Source organism: Trachemys scripta, chromosome 9 (assembly GCF_013100865.1).
Source record: "Trachemys scripta elegans isolate TJP31775 chromosome 9, CAS_Tse_1.0, whole genome shotgun sequence".
Taxonomy (NCBI): Eukaryota; Metazoa; Chordata; order Testudines; family Emydidae; genus Trachemys; species Trachemys scripta.
The window spans coordinates 56,489,666-56,511,583 of NC_048306.1; the positions used below are offsets into that span (position 1 = coordinate 56,489,666).

Genomic DNA, 21,918 nt, shown 5'->3' on the forward strand with positions numbered 1-21,918 from the left:
CGCTTCGCCCAGCCCCGGCTGCGGCGCTGGGGGGTGGCCACCCTGCGGCACCTGCAGGCAGCTCCGTGTGCCCTGCGGGGCGGCCCCCAGCCCGAGCGTTCCCCGCTTGGAGCCTGCCCGGCCCAGCCACAAGGTGCAGGCGCTGCTCCCCCGTGGCGCGAACCGCAGCGGCCCCAGGGCGTCCGCCACGCAGGACGCTCTGCTACTGCCAGGGCCCACTCTAGGCTTTTGCCACCCGAAGCAAAAGAAAGAAAGAAAGAAAGAAAGAAAGATGGCTGGAATGCCGCCCCTGAAAATGTGCCGCCCCAAGCATGTGCTTGGTTTGCTGGTGCCTAGAGCCGGCTCTGCCTGCTCTGGAGGTCCCTTGTAGCTAGGGCTTAAATTCTCAAAGATTATTTCCCAAAGCCACCCTCATTCGGGGGTCAGGGCTTTAGCCCCACAGGGGAAGTGTGGACACCGGGGCCCAGGGCTTCAGGCCTCTGACAGGTTTGAAAATATTTACCAGAGTTCTGCTTTGGTGGGCGCCAGCTGAATTTAAGCACTGCCTTGTAGCAGTGGAACCCCTTCATGTCTACCTGGGGGTTTGGGCAACACAGAGCTGGGAATATGATGGCCTGAGGATTGAATGGCTGCAAGTGGCATTCCCACCCTGCTCCAAATAAAGCCCATACATATAGGGCCAAATGTCCCCTTCCTGGGGTTTAGCTTCACTGGTAATTTGACTAATGCAAACAGAATATTCATCTCAACTTCAGCCTGCCAGATCCTAGGGCCTCCCTGTAATTTCCCCTACTTCCCTCTGACCAGAGAGTCAAGCTTCTCTCCCTTTCTACTCTGCCAGAGGTAACAAGCTATACCCGCTGTGATGAGTCTGCAGAATTTACTCATCAGCTTTACTCAGGGGGCAGCTCCTGTTAATAGGGGTAATTTGTTGACCTAACAAAAAAGCGCCCCCACCTCCAATCTCTGTGTGTGGTTGTAGATCTTGCCACCCTGTTCCAGTGGGCTTGGGGAGACTAAGCAAAAGAAAGCCATTATTAAGCTTAGGTCAAGGCAAGATGGACTCCTCAGGTACACAGAGCATCAGCTGGCAGGGACTTTGCTCTTTGACTCATGCTGTTTAGTATAAGATCAGTGACTAATAATAGCACCCATGATCAAGTGATGGATGACATCCCTGACTTTGCATACGTAACTGCCTCAGCTGCTCCCTCCCCTTTGTTTGCTGAGTCATCTTCGCAAACCAGATAATCTGTCCCCGCAAGCGACTGTCAATGATGTTCATTGTGGTTTTTTTATATGATTTTTGTAATGGAGGCTTGGGATCGAACTCTACCCGTATCCCTAATTTCTGATGTAATGTAAGGAATGGAGAGTCTGCGCTGCTTTAAGTTTTAGTTCCTCCAGCAATTGTTTCAGGAGATAACACAGACATCCGATCTTGGGCCTTAGAAGTTGAAAAGCCTTCCAGCTCATCTGCTAAATGGATGTATTTGGCCTCTTTAAGTCAGCGCGATTATCTTGTGAATGATCTTAGAGATCCCAGATCATATTAAAATGTGGTTTTGGGTGTATTTTCTAGAGATGGTCCCAAATCAAAATGCTCACACTTTGGAAAACTTCAAACCTGGTTCTAGCGCCAGACTTTGCAGCCCAGTCCCAGCTCAAACAGTTTCTGAAAAGCTTTGCCCATGATTTCCCCGTGCATATCGAAAGGACACTGGACTAAATCTCAGTGTAGCAAGTAAGGCAACCAACAGATCATGTTTATCCCTGAAATCGCTGCAAGAGTCCAGTTGCAGGGAAAGGTGTATGCATTTGTGCTTATGTAATCTGTGGTTCTTTGGTTGTCCTGGGTCTCATGGCCTAAATAATATAATCATTTACGTTAAAGCAAAGGGAGCAGATTCAGTAGGGCCTGCACACTCAACAAACCAAGCAGTCCCTTGGACTCTTGTCACCAACACAGTCCTCTCAACTGTGGGCTCAATGCTTCTGTTTGTTTCCTGGGGGATTCTCCACTTTGCAACTGGAACCCTCAAACACATTTCATTTTCCCTCCTCCGCAATCCTTCTCGACGCCCTTCACTGCAGCCACAGCTGAGGAAGGCTGTATATGGATCTCTGCTTCTATATGCATGTTGCGCCAGACCTATTGGGCAGCTTAGCAAAGTAGAAAATAAATCTGGGTCACTGGGCTGACCACTCACAGGAAGTGAGCCACTAGGTCACTGGACCAACTGAATGCAAATAACGGTATTGTACAGGTGATGTCTTGTTATTGGGGGTTAAATTTAAGCTTGAGTCTCTGCCAATAAACTTTCTTAGCATTAGCTTAAGAGAGTTCTGTTAAAAAAAACAACAACAACAACATTCCACAGTGATGCTTTCTGTGTTAGTTCACCTCTTAGGTTATGTGGTAGAACTCCAAGTAGCCTGCAAGTCAATTTGTGCATTGCACTGTGTTGAGGATTCTCTTGACTTCAGGTACGTGGTTTATATTGTTTCCACATTTTGTGTGTACTTTTAATGATCACTTTTCCTTTCTTTAATCCTATGCTGAATCATAAAGAAATTATGGTTTTGGTTTTTAAGCAGAGAGTCCTGACTGTGCCCCACTTTTGGCAGCCTTTTGATCTGTTCTTACCCCTGAACCCTCCTGTAGTCTGACTCTGTTCTTCTCTTTGTGAACACAGGCTGTATGTGGGATTGTGAGGCAGGATGGTGGTTCTCAGAAAGGTAAGTCAGATGCTATGCTCTGGTGTACTGGTGTGGTGTTTAGATGTGCTTGTAATTATTAGAACTGGGCGCACTGGCTGTTGGGAGTCTGAAAGGACAGGAAACAGGAAGGAGGGGGGAGGAGTTGAGGAGGCTGAGTGAGAGTTACAGAGAGTGCAGCAGCAGCTTGGTAAAGAGGTTTCCACTGTAAAAATAAAGTCCTGTTGAAATTTGTTAGTACCTTGCCTGGTTGATACAACATTTTGGCGACGAGGATGGATCTTCTGCCTCTGAACCCACCTTCACCCTTTCTGCAAAGCCCAGGTGAGCCTCCAATTGCTTTTACTGTCTGGATCCATATGTTTGAGACTTATCTGCTTGCAATCAGTGCTACAGAGATTTCTGAAGTAAGAAAGCGTGCTCTGCTAATCCCCTGCCTTGGAGCAGAAGGGCAGTGTATATTTTACATTTTTCCCCTTGCAGATGATAAATATGAGACTGCACTCACTGCACTAAAGAACTTTTTTGTGCCAAAAGTGAATGTAGTAGCTAATCACTACAGATTTTGCCAGTGTGAGCAGAAACCAGGGGAGACAATAATGCAGAATATTAGTCTGATTGTAACTTGTGACTTTGGGAATATGGCAGATGAGATGATTAGAGAGCAGCTCATTGAGAAAACAACGATGCTTTGTGTAAGAGAACACTTACTTCTAGAACCACAACTTACACTAGAAAAAGCAATAACCATTGCTACTCAGATTGAGTCAGCTACAGCTGAAGCCAAAATAATGAGCAGGGATACAGGAGGCACAGTCCAAGCTGTGACTCCTTTGCAGAAAAGTTCACTGTCGCTGCAGACAAACAATTGCAAGAGGAAAACTAATGAAAAGCCACTGAATCAGCAAATTCAAAATACAGTAAAAGCATGCTTTCGCTGTGGATCCCCACAACATCTTGCAAGCTACACAGGATGTCCAGCAAAAGTAGCTCAGTGCAATCAATGCAAAAAGATTGGGCATTTTGCTAAAGTGTGTCGCAGTAGCCAGTTCAATCAACAGGTGCATGCAGTTACAATACCAGATGTTACTGTGCTGAGTGTGGACAAAATCACTACTGCACATATTCCAGAACAGTTTCCGCCATACCCTCAGGCACATCACACTCTGTTCAGCTAATGTTGGACACTGGCTCAGCAGTATCTATACTACCTGATTCCATCTATTTGCATTACTTTAAAGATGTGCCTCTTACTGAACCCAAACTTCAGTTGGTGTGCTATTTGAAAAACCATATTCCAGTACATGGTTGCCTGCCAGCAATAGTTACTTTTGGTGATTGCTGTGTAACTGCAGAGTTCTGCATTGTCCACAAAGGCACTCCTATCCTTGGCAGAGATTTATTGGCTGCTTTAAATCTCAGGATAGTTAATGGACGAATTGATCTTCCTCAGCAAAGCACTCTTGCAGTACACACACCAGTTTCAGCTGGGACCCAACACCAGGTTGAGGAGAAACTCAGCTGTGCTTATGGGTTTCTGCATAAAGTTAAAATGCGGAATAATGTGATGCCTGTACGATAGAAATTACGGCGCTTACCATTTTCAGTCAGGGGAGCTGTTTCAGAGGACCTTAGAAAACTTGTTCAAAAGGACATTATTGAAGAGGTTAACTCCTCGGAATGGGTTTCACCTATAGTAGTGACGCAGAAGAAGGGTGGAGGCATTCGCCTTTGTGTGGACTTAAGGGAGCCAAATAAAGCTATTGTGACTGACAGCCATCCTCTTCCTCACATAGAAGAAGTATTTGCAGAACTCCGGGGAACAAAGATGTTTTCTACTCTTGATTTGCAGAGCGCATACCACCAGGTTATGTTGCATGAAGATAGCAGAGACTTCACAGCATTTATTACACATGAGGGACTATTTCGTTTTAAATGTGTTCCATACGGTCTTGCATCAGCCCCAAGTGCCTTCCAAAAAACGATGTCATTGATTCTGAAGAATCAACATGGAGTTCAGTGCTATTTGGATGATATTATCGTGTTTGGAAATACTACTGAAGAGCATGACAATAACCTGCAGTCTGTACTAAACTTCATCAGCAAAGCAGGCCTCAAGCTCTATAGGTCCAAATGCAAATTTAGACAAACTGAACTCTCCTTTCTGGGGCATACAATTTCACAGACTGGACTAAAACCTGATCCAGATCATATCCTGGCAATTTCAAATGCTCCTCCTCCAACAGATTTGCAAACTTTACGTTCCTTCTTGGGTCTTACCTCCTGGTATGCAAAATTCATTCCCAATTATGCTTCTGTCATCAAACCATTACGAGAAGTTCAACCTTAGTGTGGACAACGGATGCACAAGCTAGTTTCAAAATGGTGAAAGACTTGATTGTACATAGTCCAGTACTTGCACTATTCAGTCCCGCATTGCCCACAATTGTAACTACTGATGCTTCTGATTATGGACTTGGGGCTGTCCTCACACAACTTCATGAGGACAACACAGAGAGGACTGTTGCATTTGCTTCAAGGACACTAAGTAATGCTGAGAGAAAATATTCTACAGTCGAAAAAGAAACACGTGCTTGTGTCTGGGCTACTGAAAAATGGAGAACTTACCTGTGGGGCCGCACATTCAAGTTGCGCACAGACCACAGCCCTTTGACGACGTTGCTCACCATGAAAGCGGGGGGATGCTGCAGAAAGAGATGAAAAGAACTTAACACATTTCACTTTAGAAGTAAAAGCAACAGAGAGCCAATATCAACTAGACATCAAACAACATCTTCCCAAACAAATTACAGAGAGACAACTGGTTCTGTTTCCTGGGCACCATGGTTATTTTGAGCAAGCTTGCAGTACTCTTGCTCATGCTGAATTGGTGCCTTACACCATGAGCAGTTCCACTGAACCAGTGCGACTCCTTGAGGGGTAAAGTTCCCTTCACCGCAAGTAAGGGTTCTGTTTGCAGATGGTATTCTCCATTGGCTGGCGCAGCATTTATTGCAATAGCGCTTTTCAACTGTTTGTCTTTTAATATAAACCAATAACATATTTTAAGAGGGAAAAAACCCAACAAGGTTTGAATTAAATAGTCAGCCATTCCATGGTAGTAAATGTTATGGAACCGACTTGGAATAATACGCAACAGAGCCAGATCCTCAACAGGTGTAGCTCCATTAAAGTGGATGGAGCTATGCCAATTTACCCCAGCGGCGAATCTGGCCTATAGTCTTTATTCTACTTGCAGCCAAGTTTTGACCATTGGCATAAAACCGATCTGGGCAGATGTGACTGACCCTGTCTGGGCACATGGGATAATGGAGGGGAAAGTGCAAAGGATCCCTCTCTATCTTGCAAGAGGCTGCCGTGATCTTGGTCTTTGCATTCTGTGGACGCAAGGACTGGGGGAATGTTAGCCCCACCAGCAGTGCAAGATACTCCAAAGGGGATGTAGTGCAGGATGGAGGGGTCGTTCATGCCTGGCAAATAGCAGCCAGTGCTGTATGGAGCATTAGCTATACCTCTCTAAAAGAAGTCTAGCAGCCACCTCGGAGTATGCTTCCCTCCTGTGGCACCATAGGCATTCTGCCTGCCTGTTTGCTCTGTAGACAGAATACTGACTGGAGCTGCGCTAGGTGTGTTCCTTCATCGATGCCAAGGTAGGAGTTTTGCCTGAATAAGGAGTGCAGGATTTGTCCCCAGGGAAGGAGCTGATAAATGTGCTAATGTTTCCATGTACAGATTATTCAACTGATCGTTGAGGGAATGTACAATTAGAATTTACTATCACAAATCTATGAAAATTACCAGGATATCTAGTCAGCCCATCAGCGTTATCTTGTCTGAAGATGCCCTCCTACCACTTTTCCAATACTGCTTTGTCTTTGAATGTTTTTAAGTAGCTGAAATAATAATAATAACTGCACATACAGACTGTATCTCATTTGAGAATCTCAAAGCACTTTGCAGACAGTTGCTGAGCCTCAGAACTTCTCTGTGACATAATATAGTTAGTTAAGCAGTGTCATTGTTATAACTTCTGTGCCATTTCTGCCTATAAAATGGCTATCCCAAATGACTTGTCCAAAGTCACATAGCAGGTCACTAGCAGAGCTGGGATTAGAACCCAGGAGTCCTGACTCCCTAATCTGCTTTAACCACTAGATAACACTTCCTCCAGGCAATAGGCACTGGGCCAGTTAAGCACAGTAAAAGAAATCCCACAGTTATTAAAACCAGGAGGTATATGGCTAAGAGTTAGTTGGAGCCCAGATGTAAAGCAGTACTTAACAGGAGCACTTCCTTCTCGCCAGGGTGATCATGTGTGGCTGGAATCCTTGTCCAACAGTGAATTCAATGTCCCTATTGGGGCAGTTGTGAAGATCTCTGACTCAGGACAGATCTTGGTGGAGGATGATGAAGGCAAGGTAGGCTATGTTATAACTTCCTCAGCAGAACATACTTAAGTTTTATGTAACATGGTGAAGAACACGAGATGGGCCTGAACCAAGCCACAGATTTAAATATACCTGAACGTTATGGAGTTCCAGGGTGAACTCCAGATCCCATTTAAGTCAACTGGGCCAGGATTTCACCCCTGGAATCTACACCTGGATACAGAACTGACTGTTGTGGCTAGTCTCTTTCATTATAATGGGCCAAATCAAAATCCTGGATATCCAAACACCCTCTTACTTTAGTGGAGTTCAGAATCTGATCTGGATGTCATGATTCAGGGCCAGTCTTAGTCTAGTGTATGGCCCATCAGAGCATTACACAACTGCAAGAATCAGGCAGTAGTACTTGCCAGAGACAAGGCACAGGACTTAATGAGCCGATGGTCTGGTCCTATCTCCAAGCCTGTATTTCTGTGAGGCTATAGTCTCCATGTAATCCACATCAGCTGACTTTGCCACAGAGAGTATTTCTTGTCCCAAACTTGCTGGAGAATTGTGATCCAGCATCTAAGTTCTCCTCCATTTCTAGCCCTCATGATTGTGCAGAGAACACTGAGAATAAGAACCAAGCACAAACTGATGCAGTGTTGTGTTCCTGCACCTGCAACTGGCTTGAAAGGATAGCTCTGGGAGGTGTGAATGGCTCCATTCATCTCAAGGGATTGTTGACTCAAACATAAAGATGACACTTTAAATGTCATACTGTTAACTGTTTCACGGCTGATCTTTTTTAAAAATCAGAACCATCCAATGCCTGTGCTTATCCCACGATCCCAAGCTTCTTCCCACCCCTTCCTGATACCCAAAGCCCAGCTGTCCCCATCCCAGCTCCCAAACCTCAGGCTTCCCTTCAACAGTTTCTACAATGCCATTATGCTTTGTCAATACCCAAATCTGCAGCAAAACTGAAAATATGGGGACAGCATAAAATCACTAACTGAATTTAAGATCAAGATATGGGCTACTGAACTGATTGTTTTATTCCTTTCCATATTTCAATTAAAAGCTTCCATATTTTTAATTTAAGTGTAACTGCCACAGAAATTCCACTGGAGCATAACAGAATCCTTGGCTGGCTGGTCCAGCTTGCTACAGGATCTTGACTATATTCCCCACCTGTAATGTCCTATCTTGATTCAAGCATTGCATGCTGGGTCTTGGTCTCAGTGGGCTGCACCTGTGTATTAAAGATAAAGCTGCTGCAATCTGCTCTGTGTTATGCCAGTTAAACCCACACGGTGCTAGTGTGAGTTACATTCGGGTTCCCTCCATGGCAACGTGGCTCCCTCCTTTGGATGCCCTGAGCTAATGTACAAAATCCCAGATGATTAATTAAAAGCTGTTGTGTTGTTCTATTTAAGGAACATTGGATTACTGCCCGGAACATCAATGCTGTGCGTCCCATGCATCCCACCTCTGCGCAAGGAGTAGAAGATATGATACGCCTCGGGGACCTGAATGAAGCAGGCATAGTGCACAACCTCCTCATCCGCCATCAGGAGCACAAAATCTATGTGAGTGCCAAGGCGAATGGGCAAATCTCAATCAAGAATAAGAAATGAAAAACAGCACATTTCTGTCAGGGGGGCTAATGTGTCAGCCAAGGAGCAGCATCTGACACGTGGAGGCCTGGTTTCCTTTGCCAAATACTAGGCTGAGAAAGCCTTAGTGTCTCAGCAGTTCTGAAATTCTCCCTTTTCTTCTCTCATAACTGATCTCATCCTAGCACCTTGTCTGCAAGGACAAGAGGTGACACCAGACTTTGAAATCATGGAGTGACTCGACAGCGAGATGCATGGACAGCGAGAGAGCTGCCTTTTAGTTTTCTGCCTAAAGTGAAAGTTACCAGTGGTGACCTTTGTCTGTCAATCCAGACATTAAGACAGATATCAGGTCTGTGGTACAGCATGCAGTTAGGAAATCAACATACACTCTGCTATGCTAATTTCAATGATTCACCTGCGGATATAACAAACTATTAGTCCAACCAGGTGCTCTATTTGTTATTGTTGGCAATGGTATGATCTGACTTGTCTTTAGGTTCAATTTGATCTTTATTTAATTGTTATGCAACAAAACACATTGAAAGGAATGTTGCTCTTGTGGTTAAGGCGTTGCCTTGGGACTCAGGAGATGTGGTTTCATTTTCTGGCTTTGCCACAGACTTCGTGTGTGACGCTGGGCAACTTAACCCACTTAATTTCTCTGTGCCTTACTTCCCCATCTATAAAACAAGGATATTGGTACTTAGTTTCTCCCACACTTTGCTCTGCTGTCTGTTTGGATTGTAAACTTTACAGGGAAGGGGCTGTCTTACAACATGTTTATGCAGTGCCCAGCATAATCAAGCTCTGATTTTAATAGGTGCTACATTATAGCAAATGTAACAATCTAAAATAACAATAATAAACTCTGGCAGTCATATTTTGAAGCTCGTGTATATAATCATCTTGCATTTATATACTGTACTGCCTTTCATCCAAATGGATCCCATTTAGCACTTTATAAATTTACCAAATAACACAGTATACACACAGACACCTTTCAGGGATAAGCAAAATAACGGGGGTATGTACACACACACACCAGTTATTTTGCCTACCCCTGAAGTGCAGCCACATCTGGGGTAGAATACAACAGCTGTTTAACATCACTCAGCAAGAGCACAGCTTTGTGTTTCATCTGAATGATCCTATGTCCGGTAGCATAGTGCCAGTTCAATTCTGATTCAGAGGGAAGAATGCAATCTACTGAGTCATCTTTCTGCAGCACCCGGGGTTTTCCCTAAGAGTTCCTTATCCTTTCCTGAACCTGCTCAGCTTATGAGCTCTGATGAGAGCAGAGCCCAGGGTGGCTATGGCTGTGTTCTGCTATGTCTGGATTTGATGTTACGGGTAACTCTCTCCTCTTTCAGACCTACACAGGCTCTATCTTGGTCGCAGTGAATCCGTACCAGGTGTTGCCACTGTACACAGTGGAGCAGATCCAACTCTACAGTAACAAGCGAATTGGGGAGCTGCCTCCCCATGTCTTTGCCATCGCAGACAACTGTTATTTCAATATGAAGAGGAATAAGAGAGACCAGTGCTGTGTTATCAGGTAACTGGATGAGTGGGTAGGACTAGTGGTAGTAGGTTTACCACCGGGATTGGACAGAGAAGGGTTCCCAAAGTGTTTGGAGAGGTGACAATCTCTTCAGTCCCTCGGGGAGGCATAGATAACACCAAGGAAAATGAGAAGAGAACATTTGCTTTTTTGCTGTGTCATTTTCAGTTAGGACTCGGAAATGTTTAGTCCTGAATGTGCATTTATGTATCCATGTGACCGTATAATGTGTGTCCAAGCATGTTAGCTATGTTTGCACAAATGGGTGCATACATGACATTTTCATGCATAGCTTCAGAGACAGGGCTGATTTCCGCCTGCATATTTGTGCTGTGATTTTTGTACTTGGACCCTTACTGGAAATATTTAGCAAGAAAAAGGGATCAAGAGACTGCTCCTTTGCACTCTTGCATCTGAAGAAGTGAGGTTCTTACCCACGAAAGCTTATGCTCCCAATACTTCTGTTAGTCTCAAAGGTGCCACAGGACCCTCTATTGCCCTTTGCACATGTTTATGTTATATTTCCAAAACCCATCATTTCCCCCCCCCTCCCAAGCCCTCTTAGTGCAGCAGGACATTCTACACAAATAGTCTCTTTATAAATAGATGGAGAATGGGAAGCCTGAGTACATTGTCCATAGCAAGGAAGGTACCTTTTTTACCTTTGGAAGGTAGCCATTATGTTTGAAGATTAAATTTAATTTTCTGGAAGCAGAGATTGTCTCTGAGAAGGTTAATCTCCCCCTCCTAAAACAAGACAAGAGAAACATTATCTTTATCCTACAAAGGTATTTCCTGTACTCGTTTTCTGTTCATCTTTTGTGCAAGGAGTTGGGTAATCTCAATGCAATGATGTCTCTTGCTAGCAGAGGAGATACTGGAAACAAGAAGTTAACATAAAACCAGCACAGATGGTACAATAAGGTACTAAAGATGAAAGGCCAAATTTTATTTCTCCTTCACACTGGAGCCAATCTACTAGTGTCAGTGGATTTGCACTTGTGTAACTGAAGGAACAATTTAGCCCTTAACATTATAGTACAAAGAATAGCTTCACTTCAGTGAATGAGACGGTGAAAGATAAGCCTCTCACTCCCTACGAGACTCAGGACAGTCCCATAATATGGAGAAGATCTGTGAATTCTTACCCTGGTCTGCCATTTTTTCCACTGTAGCAGAGAAAAAGAAACCAAGACACTGATTTACCACATTTATGTTTTGGATTCCAGTGGAGAATCTGGAGCCGGGAAGACTGAAAGCACTAAGCTGATACTGCAGTTTTTAACTGCTATCAGTGGCCAGCATTCCTGGATTGAGCAGCAGATTCTGGAGGCCAACCCCATTCTGGAAGGTAGGTTATGTAGCCAAGATACCTGATCCACCATAACACCAGTGATTGTGATGGATTTATGCCAGTGTAAAGCTGGAGTAATGCAGTAATGTCTCAGCAGCTGAACTCCTTAAAGCCTCAATGATGTAGTGGTTGACCAAGGAATCAACAAGAAATTTTGGCAAAGTCTGCAGAGAGTTTTCCCCAAAATCTGTGTGGTTCATCTGAGATTTTGCCCTAGATCTGCAGGGTTTTTGATTCATGTTAAAACTAGATATTCTAAGATACAAGGAGAGTCATTCAACATTTTTAAGACGCTTAATTTATTGGTCTTATCCAAGAGAAGATTAAGAGTTGATTTGCTCATGGTGTATAAGTACCTACACACGGAAAAGTTTTCAGATAAGTCTTCAATCTAGCAGACACAGGCATAACAAGATCCAGCCATTGACTAGAAGCTTAAGCTAAGTAAATTCAGGCTAGGAATAAGGTGCAAATTTTTAACAATGAGGGTAATTAACCATTGGAACAGGTTATTTGGAGTGATGGGTTCTCCATCAATGTCTTTAAACTCAAGATTGGATGTCTTTCCAAACTGTATGTTCTAGCTCAACCACAAGATATGGGCTTGATGGAGGGTGTAATCCGATGGCCTGTGTTATGCAGGAAGTCAGGATAGATGATCAGAATGTTCCTTTCTGCTTTTAAAATATGTGAATGAGTAGGATTTCCGGAGTGAGCTACTCATATTAGTTAAGTTTTATAGAAACTCTGTTCTATGCCTATTACCTGCTAGTCCTCTGCTTTGTAGATGAGAACTCTGTAAATCTTACTCTCACCTGCATTTTTAGGACAGCTGCCAAGTATCTCAATTACCTGAGTCATTGAAAGCCAGTCTAATAATGGGCCTGGCTGCTCTGTGGCATTTCAGTGCCATGTGAGATGGCTAGTTTGCCTGCTCAATCCCTATGTCTATCTCTGCAGACCAAAAAAAAAAAAAAAAGGCTTGCATGGGCTCCTAAGTGAGTCCCATACAGCGTTCTCAGATCAGGGAGAGTCTCCACAGGGATGAGGTCAGGGATTGCTTCCCTAGGGAGGCACAAAAGTTTCTGTGGGTGTGGGGCACTGAATTGGGAACCTGTGGCAAGGTTTTGATGGTTGGGGTTGGGAAGGACTTATTCAAGGTGTGACAAGCTTGGTGTTAGAGTAGAGCTAGTCTAAGCAATTGCGGGAGGGTTTTGGGAACAGGAAGGGGTCATGCTGGGGAAAGATGGGGGAGTTATAGTGAGGGGTAGGTATGCACTTGCACTAGTCTGTAGGAAGGTGTTTGGCTGAGGGAGATTGTATCTTCCCACAGGATCTTCCCACAGCTTTGCAGCCTCCCCACTTCCCATGAAGAGAGATCTGGTGTCCCCTTCCTACCTACATGAGAAATTTAGGGCCCACTTGCTTCCATGCACAGCTGTCTGCCTCTCTGCTCAGCTGAGTGTAGGATGGAGTCTGGGGCCTGCCATTGCCAGTGTGAGTCAGATCACATAGCATTGGAATCTGGAGCTCACCAGAAATGCCAGCAGCAAGACCAGGTAGTCTGAAAGTGACATTGGCATGCCCTAAGCGGGACTAAACTCAATGTCTGTCTCTGTTCTACACTCCGTCCCCCCACCAGCCTTTGGAAACGCCAAGACAATTCGAAATGACAACTCAAGCCGCTTTGGGAAATACATCGACATCCACTTCAACCGAAGCAGCGTGATTGAAGGAGCCCGGATAGAGCAGTTCCTTCTGGAGAAGTCCCGGGTTTGTCGGCAGGTAAGGGCTCATCTGGGAGTCAGTGCTAACTCTGCTCCTGTTTTATGAGACCGCACTGACAGGCCTGTCCCCTGGGGTACTTCTCTCATTCCAGGCTCCGGAGGAGAGGAACTATCACATATTTTACTGCATGCTAATGGGGATGAATCTGGAGCAGAAGAAGATGTTGAATCTGGGCACTGCTTCAGAGTACACCTACCTCACCATGGTAAGATGCACCTCCCTCTGCTGCCATTGCCTTGAGCATGGGATTCCTCACGCTGGGCCGCTCTCACGTGTCACAGTGAAAGCGAGTGCAAGAGGGCTGGTTCTCACATAAAAATAGCCATGCCTAGAGTGAAAGAAGAATTATCATTAAGGGTGTTGTGGGCTCAGCTACAGTGTCCTCTAAGCTTTTATTGTACTGTATCCGCCACTGGGTGCAACTTATGGCCGTTAGAAGCTATCCGTCAAGAGCAGCCTTAAGAAAGATCAATAGCATCTTCAATTGGCTCCTCAGTGCCAGCCTTTGCACTGCAGTCCAGTTTTGGGTGATTGTCGTTGATCTCCCAGCAGGGAGAACACAAGGCCTGGATGTATTTCTCAGAGAAAAGGAATTAATAGGTACAAAATGTTCCTTTATTTCACAGCTGAGGCAACACCAGTAGCCATGGTCCTTATCTGTGGTGGGCCTTGCAGAAATAACTCAGTAATGTGGTTCTTATTAGGGGGCTTATTCCTTCACCCTCTCACTTCCCTGGTCCTTCTTGCATGAACAGAGAGCAACAATACCCGAAGTCCGAAGGTGCAAACAATTCGATGTTTATTGGGGTGAACTTCCAGCAAGCATGATTCCAGTTTCCTTCCTCAGTGTCCCCCTACCCAACTCTGACACCACAGAGCCTTGCCTGTGTCCCTGTTCCCGTTCCCTGTTCCCGTTCCCCCCCTCCTTAGCGAAACATGATTCCAGTTCCCCCACCCCATTCCCTGTTCCCATTCCCCCCCTACTTCCTGATTGACTGCAGACTATATAGTAAAACTTGAGTTCTGCTTAGCTATACCTTAACCAATCATTTTACTGAAATTTAACTAACCAATCCTAACACATTGTAACATGGTTATTTAACCAATTATATCCCACCACCTTAATTGGTTTACACCCAACACCTTTGCTCTATGACTTGGACAAAAACGAGGAAAGAAGGAATTAGAGCCCAGTACTGCACCTGCTGAAGACAGCAGTATTCATGCCACAAACTTCAGTGGGAGCAGGGTTGGGCGCCCAAAAAACAAAGCTACTCAGATAGTGGAGGCTTTTGTAGGCCTGAATGTTTACAGAAAGCTGTGGAACTCTGCGTTAAAGGGTGGGAAGAATCTCACTAGCTAGGACATGCCTGCAGTTCCTCTGGGCCATTCGCACACACTACTGCCATGGGCTCAAATGATGTTGCCCCTAAAGGAAAGTGCCCCTGTGTGACATTGGCCCAGGGAGTGGGAGCGGATTCCCCAGCTTGTTAATTACAGGAATGGAATGATTGAGGACAAAGTGATAACACGGTCAGCACTTATTACGGCAGTTCAAGCACTGTGTATTCCATGAAGGGCTAAAGTCCTTTTAGCTCAGTGATGAGTGCAGTAAAATACTTAGATAGGCAGATTAGATCCAGGGGAAATGCTCCCATCATTTTTGTTGTGCTCAGCTATTGGTGCAAATAGCTATTCTTAGTGCTATAAATAGAGAAGCACATAAGGACACTTCACTCTTCCTGCTGCCACAGCACTGCATTGCCCAGGACTCACTGACCCAGCAGACATGCCCTACACTATGGGCTAGCCCCGAATCAGTTATTTATATGGAAGGTAGCAAAGGGCAGAGTGCTGAGCTGTGCCAGGAAGACTTTTGCTGAAGACCTTTCTCGTATTGTTTTTGGATCGTGCCACTCAATGTCTTGTGCTAGATTCTAGTGTTCTGATTTTGCAAAGGTATTTTCTACCACTGTCCCAACCCTGCCTGTCTTTATTTCTCAAACAGAGGTTACTCCTACTGACTAGTGCCAGGGGATGCTTGTACAGAGCAGAGGAGAGCTAGAGCAGGGGCAGGAAAAGAAATGTGACCTCAAATCTGCCCTAAGAAAGACTGCAAATGTATCCCATGGTGATCCCCAGCAAGTGGGTGGACTGCTGAACGTTACATCTCCTCTTTCCCTGCTCCAGAGCAGCCTTTAATGTAGCTGGTTATTGAAGCAGTCCCTGGCCTAAGCTTCTCTCTCCTTTTCCCATATTACTCAGCTCAGCCATGGAAGCATGTGCTATGTGACCTCAGAGACCCACTAATGGATGCCTCATCCCACTACTGACAGAAAGGTGTGTAGCCAAGTGTTTGACTACACTCACGGTTTGCTCATAAAAATGTTCAGGAAAGCCAAATGCATTGTCTAAAGACAACGCAGCACAACATGAAAAGGAAACATCTATTCTATACCCTTCTTCTGGGAAACCATTCTTATCCCACAGAATGTTCACCTTACACAGTAGGTGTGGTTCAAAGAGCCATCCTCAAACCTGCTTCTGTTTATATTGTGCATGTGTACCAGCTAACAGGCCCCTCTATTCACTTTAAGTTTAAGTCTAACCCACTTGTTAGTTAGGTTTGTCCTTGGTAGCTCTCTATACTTTCTCATATTTCGTTTTGAATGGTACATTCCAAGTGCTGATGAGCCCTGGAAGTACACCCTCTCTGTACTTGGCACACGGTGTATTCATGCATCTCTGCTTTGACACGTTTCCTATGTTCTAATGGTAAAGCTGACTTCAGCTTTGCAAAGTGGTGTGCGAGGCTTGACACGGGTGAACAGAACTGTGGGAAGAGCATAATCCATTCAGTTAATATAAGTTCTCCTACCACCCATGTACATAACGTATGTTATATTAATATCATGCACATCATACCTAGTCACATACTATGCCTAACAGATGCATATTGGCTAACACCACTCCAAGCAATGTGTCACCTTCTTTTGAGTGGGAACGAAGAAAGAAACTACCATGGAAAAGGGAAATTAAAAAAAAAAAATACAAGAGTTTGTATCTTGGGTCTGTAACGAGCAGCCCACAGGGCAGTTCTGTTATATGTTTTGTTCTGCAGCCTAGAGGCTGCTATGCTAGGTCTGTATTAATACCCAGATGATTTCTCTGTGCCTATGAATGTGCTGTCATGCAGGGTGATTGCACTTCTTGTGACGGCCGTAATGATGCAAAGGAATATGCTCACATCCGCTCTGCTATGAAGGTCCTCATGTTCTCAGATTCTGAGCACTGGGACATCAGCAAGCTGCTGGCTGCTATTCTGCACCTGGGGAACGTTGAGTTTGAAGGTAAACCCAGCACTGCCTGCAGCCAGGTCTTCCCGTCATCTCGGTGTTTAAAGTCTGTGGGTCACTATCTGCCTTCTTGTCTAAGGGCCAGCTCGTGGCTGTCTGCCAGACAGGTGTGGATGGCAATTGGGGTTTTGGAAGGGCAGCAGCTGCAGACAATAGAAGTAATGGTGGGTGAGCTGACTGAATTCTGTTCTGAGAGGGGACCCTGTTACTAGTCTCACTGTGAGACAAGGTTGCCAGGCCATAAAGAGGCCCCGCACACATACTAGGCATTAAATAACACTGTGCCCTGGCACGAATGATAATGAAAAGCACTCTGTGTGCTGGGGGAAGGGAGAGGCTGAGGCCACGTCTTCACTGGCAATGTTAAAGCGCTGCAATGGCAGCACTGCTGCAGCTGCGCTTTACCGTGGCTTGTGTAGTCACGGCACAGTGCTGGAGAGAGCTCCCTCAGCGCTCTAAAAAAAACACCTCCACGAGGGGAGTAGCTGGGAGCGCGGCTCCTAGCGCTGGTGCACTGTTACACTGGCGCTTTACAGCGCTGAAACTTGCTGCACTCAGATGGGTGTTTTTTTGACACCCTTGAGCGAGAAAGTTGCAGCGCTGTAAAGTGCCAGTGTAGGCAAGCGCTGAGTCAGGGTTATTGTGGAAACTCCGAATTCTCTGAGTTGGGTTTGATTCAAATTGCAGCCTTAGCGTTGCATTGAATGCATTCTGTAGGTGACTCTCACATCCTCTATTCAGTGCGAGCTGATTAGTCTCTTAGCTTGGGAGCTTCTCAGGGCAGTGACTTTCTCACTGGGGCCAGGTCTACACTACAGACTGCCGGCAGAGCTATGCTGGTCAGCAGTGTGGATTAACTATACTGCTAACACTCTGCTGGTGTGGACATGGCCTGTGTTTCTGTACAGTGCTCCGCCCAAGATCCTGCTCCTGGCCTTGGATAGTACAGTAATACAAACAGTAACAATACAGCCATGCACCATAGTGGTAGCGACTTGTACTGTGTGTGTATACTGAGCTTTGTGGTTTCCTCTTCCCAGCTGCTGTATATGATAACTTGGACTGCTCTGATGTGCTGGATTCTTCACACTTTTTTGTAGCAACCAAACTGCTTGAGGTACTGGATTCTCATCTTCACTCACTAGCTCTCTGGTTTGTTCCCCCTTCTGGGAGGGGGGATTGTTGGCACATGTGCTTCTGTGGAGAGGTTGTTTATGGTGTTTTCCTTTTGTGCTGTGTCCCCTTGTCACTGCTAATGCTCACAGTGATGCCCCTCCAGACTGAGAGATCTTTCCCTACATAGGCCCCAGGAACAGCTATTTTTTGTGACAGTAGGCCACAGTATCAATCAGGCAGCCTGTCTCTGCTTTCCCCACTTCTATCTTACACTCTTTTTCCTGAGTCAGACTCCTCCCGTCTTTGCCAGGTCTGCTTTATCTACATCGAATGATCCAGCTGCAATGATTATTCCTACAGGTGGACTACGGAGAACTGCAAAACAGCCTTACAAACCACTCGATCATCATCCGAGGAGAGAGCGTGTCCATGCCCCTGAGCGTTGCCCAGGCTGCTGATGGGAGAGACGCCTTTGTGAAGGTAAAGGAGTTCATCCCCTCCAAGTGTGCATTGCATTTATGCTTTTCAAAGAGCGTGAATGCTTTCAGAGCTGTGACTACTGACTGTCTGAGGGTCTGGTTCTGCAAACACTTATCACTGGGCCCTAGATCTTGCTACACTGAGCGTGCATGTTGACTTCATTCTGAACAGCAAGCACAAGGCCCAGTAGGGTTTGTATTATTGGGCCTTTACCGCCTTTTAAACTCTTCCGCAGGGAATCTATGGCCACCTCTTCTTGTGGATAGTAAATAAGATCAATGCTGCAACTTTCAACCCACCTTCTCAGGATTCTAAAAGTTTGCGCAGGTCCATTGGGCTTCTGGACATCTTTGGTTTTGAAAACTTTAACACCAACAGGTAGGATGTTCCAGATTCATTTTTGTCAGGGAAAGTGACAAATAGCAGACATAAAGGTAGGGAACAAATGAATTAATTTGGTCATTCATTGTCGTCTTCGCGATCAAAGTAAAGATGGACCACTATAAGGTGGGTGCATAACTGGCTGGATAACCGTACTCAGAGAGTTGTTATTAATGGTTCCCAATGCTGCTGGAAAGGCATAACAAGTAGGGGTCTGTTTTGGGACCGGCTCTGTTCAATATCTTCATTAACGACTTAGATATTGGCATAGAAAGTACGCTTATTAAGTCTGCAGATGATACCAAACTGGGAGGGATTGCAACTGCTTTGGAGGTTAGGGTCATAATTCAAAATGATCTGGACAAATTGGAGAAATGGTCTGAGGTAAACAGGATAAAGTTTAACAAAGACAAATGCAAAGTGCTCCACTTAGGAAGGAACAATCAGTTTCACACATACAGAATGGGAAGAGACTGTCTAGGAAGGAGTATGGCAGAAAGGGATCTAGGGGTTATAACGGACCACAAGCTAAATATGAGTCAACAGTGTGATGCTGTTGCAAAAAAAGCAAACATGATTCTGGGATGTATTAACAGGTGTGTTGTGAGCAAGACACAAGAAGTCATTCTTCTGCTCTACTCTGCGCTGGTTAGGCCTCAACTGGAGTATTGTGTCCAGTTCTGGGCATCGCATTTCAAGAAAGATGTGGAGAAATTGGAGAGGGTCCAGAGAAGAGCAACAAGAATGATTAAAGGTCTTGAGAACATGACCTATGAAGGAAGGCTGAAAGAACTGGGTTTGTTTAGTTTGGAAAAGAGAAGACTGAGAGGGGACACGATAGCAGTTTTCAGGTATCTAAAAGGGTGTCATAAGGAGGAGGGAGAAAACTTGTTCACATTAGCCTCTAAGGATAGAACAAGAAGCAATGGGCTTAAACTGCAGCAAGGGAGGTTTAGGTTGGACATTAGGAAAAAGTTCCTGTCAGGGTGGTTAAACACTGGAATAAATTGCCTAGGGAGGTTGTGGAATCTCCATCTCTGGAGATATTTAAAAGAAGGTTAGATAAATGTCTATCAGGGATGGTCTAGGCAGGACCAAATACTGTCATGAGGGCAGGGGACTAGACGACCTCTCGAGGTCCCTTCCAGTCCTAGAATCTATGAATCTATGGTGTTTGCTTCCATCACTGAATTGTCCTAGCTATAATCATGATGCACATCCCTGTGCTGACTTTTCCTGCCACACAGAAGCCATTACCTCTGCTGAGCTATGTTGCACAGCATAGGGGTTCTCCAACTTCATCATAGCATGGACCACATCTTAATGGAGATCATGTTGTGGATACCTCAGGTTCCCATTCCCTGCATGCTTTCCTCTTGCCCAGTCTTCTCCTGTACATAGTTTCAGGCCGCTTGATTTCCCTGCTCCTGTGGACATGCTGCCCAGATTCCTCTTCCTCCCTGACATAACTCCCATTGTCTCTTTCCCATCTCTCCTGGACATTCCTCTCCCACTGGTGGCTTCAGGCCCCAAGGGCAGCTTCTGTTTCTTCTTAGGTAGTAGCTGCCCTGTTGCGGGGTGACGACTCACCAGCACGGCACCTCCTGCTGGTTGTCCAGGGAATTAGTTCTTTTCCAGCTCCGAAGCACCCCCTGCCGGCTGATGTCTCACCTGCCACTGGCCCCCTGTGTCCCTCCTGGACTCCAGTGTCCTTTGCCCAGGGGTTCTGCCCACTGCAGCAACCCACAAGCTCTGGGTCTCCCCTCCCAGGGGAACCCCCAACCCTCATCCCCACCTCGCCTCAGTGGCTACTGCCAGTCATCATCTAGCCCCTGCTCCCTGAGGCAGACTGCAGTCTATAAACCACTCATCATCGGCAAGGGGGGGTTGGACCAGCTGCCTCTGTCTATCTCTGGGCTGCCCCCTGCAGCCCCAGTACCCCTTCATGGGCCCTTAACTAGGCCTGCAGCCTGGGGCTTTGCTAGAATCCCTCTACCCTTCCCCAGGACTGCTCCACCTCAGGTACCTTGCTCAGCTCCCAGGCAGCCAGGGCCTCCTCTCTCAAAACGGTGGAGAGATAGTGTCTTCTTAGCGCCTGGCCCACTGCCCTCTTATAAGGGCCAGCTGGGCCCTGATTGAGCTAGCCACAGCTGCAGCTGCTTCCTTAATCAGCCCAGCTTTCCCAGTTGCAGCCTTCTCCCGGTCTGCTTTTAACCCCTCTTTACTGGGGTGGGGCAGCCACCCCACCACACACCCTCCCCCTTAAAACCACACCAGGGGAGGGGGGGTTCTCTGTCTTCCTAGCTTCCCTCTCAACTGGGTCCGCAGGATGTCTCTTTCCTGACACAGGTTCTCTATTAAGAGGAGCCACTTGCTTCCCTCTTCTGCAGTCTGGGTCCCCACCATAGCCGGTCCCGTCCCTGCGTGGGTTCCCCTGTATGTCTGGGTCCCCACTGTAGGTCGGCCCGTTCCCACAGGGTTTCCACTTTTGATCTGGGGCCTCTCTGCCCCAGACCCTCTCCTTTCCAGGGCCCTGGTCCTCACCACTCCCTCCTTCGGGGCAGTTTTGGACCCAGCCTGATTCTCCAGCCTCCCTCTCTTTCTGTGGGGGCAAGGCATATCCAGTGCCTTCCTTTAGCCACCTCAGGGGTAGGCTAGGCCCTGTGAGTCCCATGAGGGCACTCCCTCTTCCTGTGCCCAGGCTCCCCACAGGCCCAACAAGTTTGGAGCCCTCCTGTTTACTTCACAGGGGCACTCTGGCCCTTCCACAGTTTGTCTCTGACGTAGCCCTTCCTTCAGGGCTAGCCTGGGCCCTGCGAGTCCTGTAGGGGCACTCCCTCTTCATGTGCCCTGGCTCCCCACAGGCCCAACAGTCTTTAAGCCCCAGCATCAGCCTCCAGCCCCAGGTGCCTGGCCCCCAATGAGGTCCATGTGCCTTCCCCCGCAGCAGCTGAAGTAGTCCTGCTTTAGGGTTACCATATCTATTAAATAAAAAAAGAGGACCCTGCACCGCCGGAGCCCGGGTGGGGAAGTGCCCGCCCGGCGGCTGGGGTCCGGAGGCAAGGGGGCTGCCTGAAGCCCATAGCGCTCGGGCAGCTCAGCTCTTAAACAGAGCCGAAGAGTCGGGGAGGAGCACAGCAGCCATGGCTGC

At 46.4% G+C, this 21,918-nt stretch overlaps 1 protein-coding gene across 1 annotated transcript in view; it reads left to right on the top strand.

The window, feature by feature from the left end:
* The first annotated feature begins 2,691 nt into the window (after positions 1–2,691).
* Positions 2,692–21,918, top strand: part of MYO7B (myosin VIIB) — an 82,797-nt gene continuing 63,570 nt past the window's right edge. The window contains exons 1-11 of the mRNA XM_034782084.1: positions 2,692–2,739; positions 7,044–7,157; positions 8,549–8,701; positions 10,102–10,286; positions 11,522–11,643; positions 13,289–13,431; positions 13,526–13,639; positions 16,631–16,784; positions 17,831–17,907; positions 18,267–18,386; positions 18,622–18,764. Of these exons, the coding sequence (XP_034637975.1) occupies positions 2,722–2,739; positions 7,044–7,157; positions 8,549–8,701; positions 10,102–10,286; positions 11,522–11,643; positions 13,289–13,431; positions 13,526–13,639; positions 16,631–16,784; positions 17,831–17,907; positions 18,267–18,386; positions 18,622–18,764 (1,343 nt within the window). The 5' untranslated portion in view covers positions 2,692–2,721. The remainder of the gene's footprint in view (positions 2,740–7,043; positions 7,158–8,548; positions 8,702–10,101; positions 10,287–11,521; positions 11,644–13,288; positions 13,432–13,525; positions 13,640–16,630; positions 16,785–17,830; positions 17,908–18,266; positions 18,387–18,621; positions 18,765–21,918) is intronic.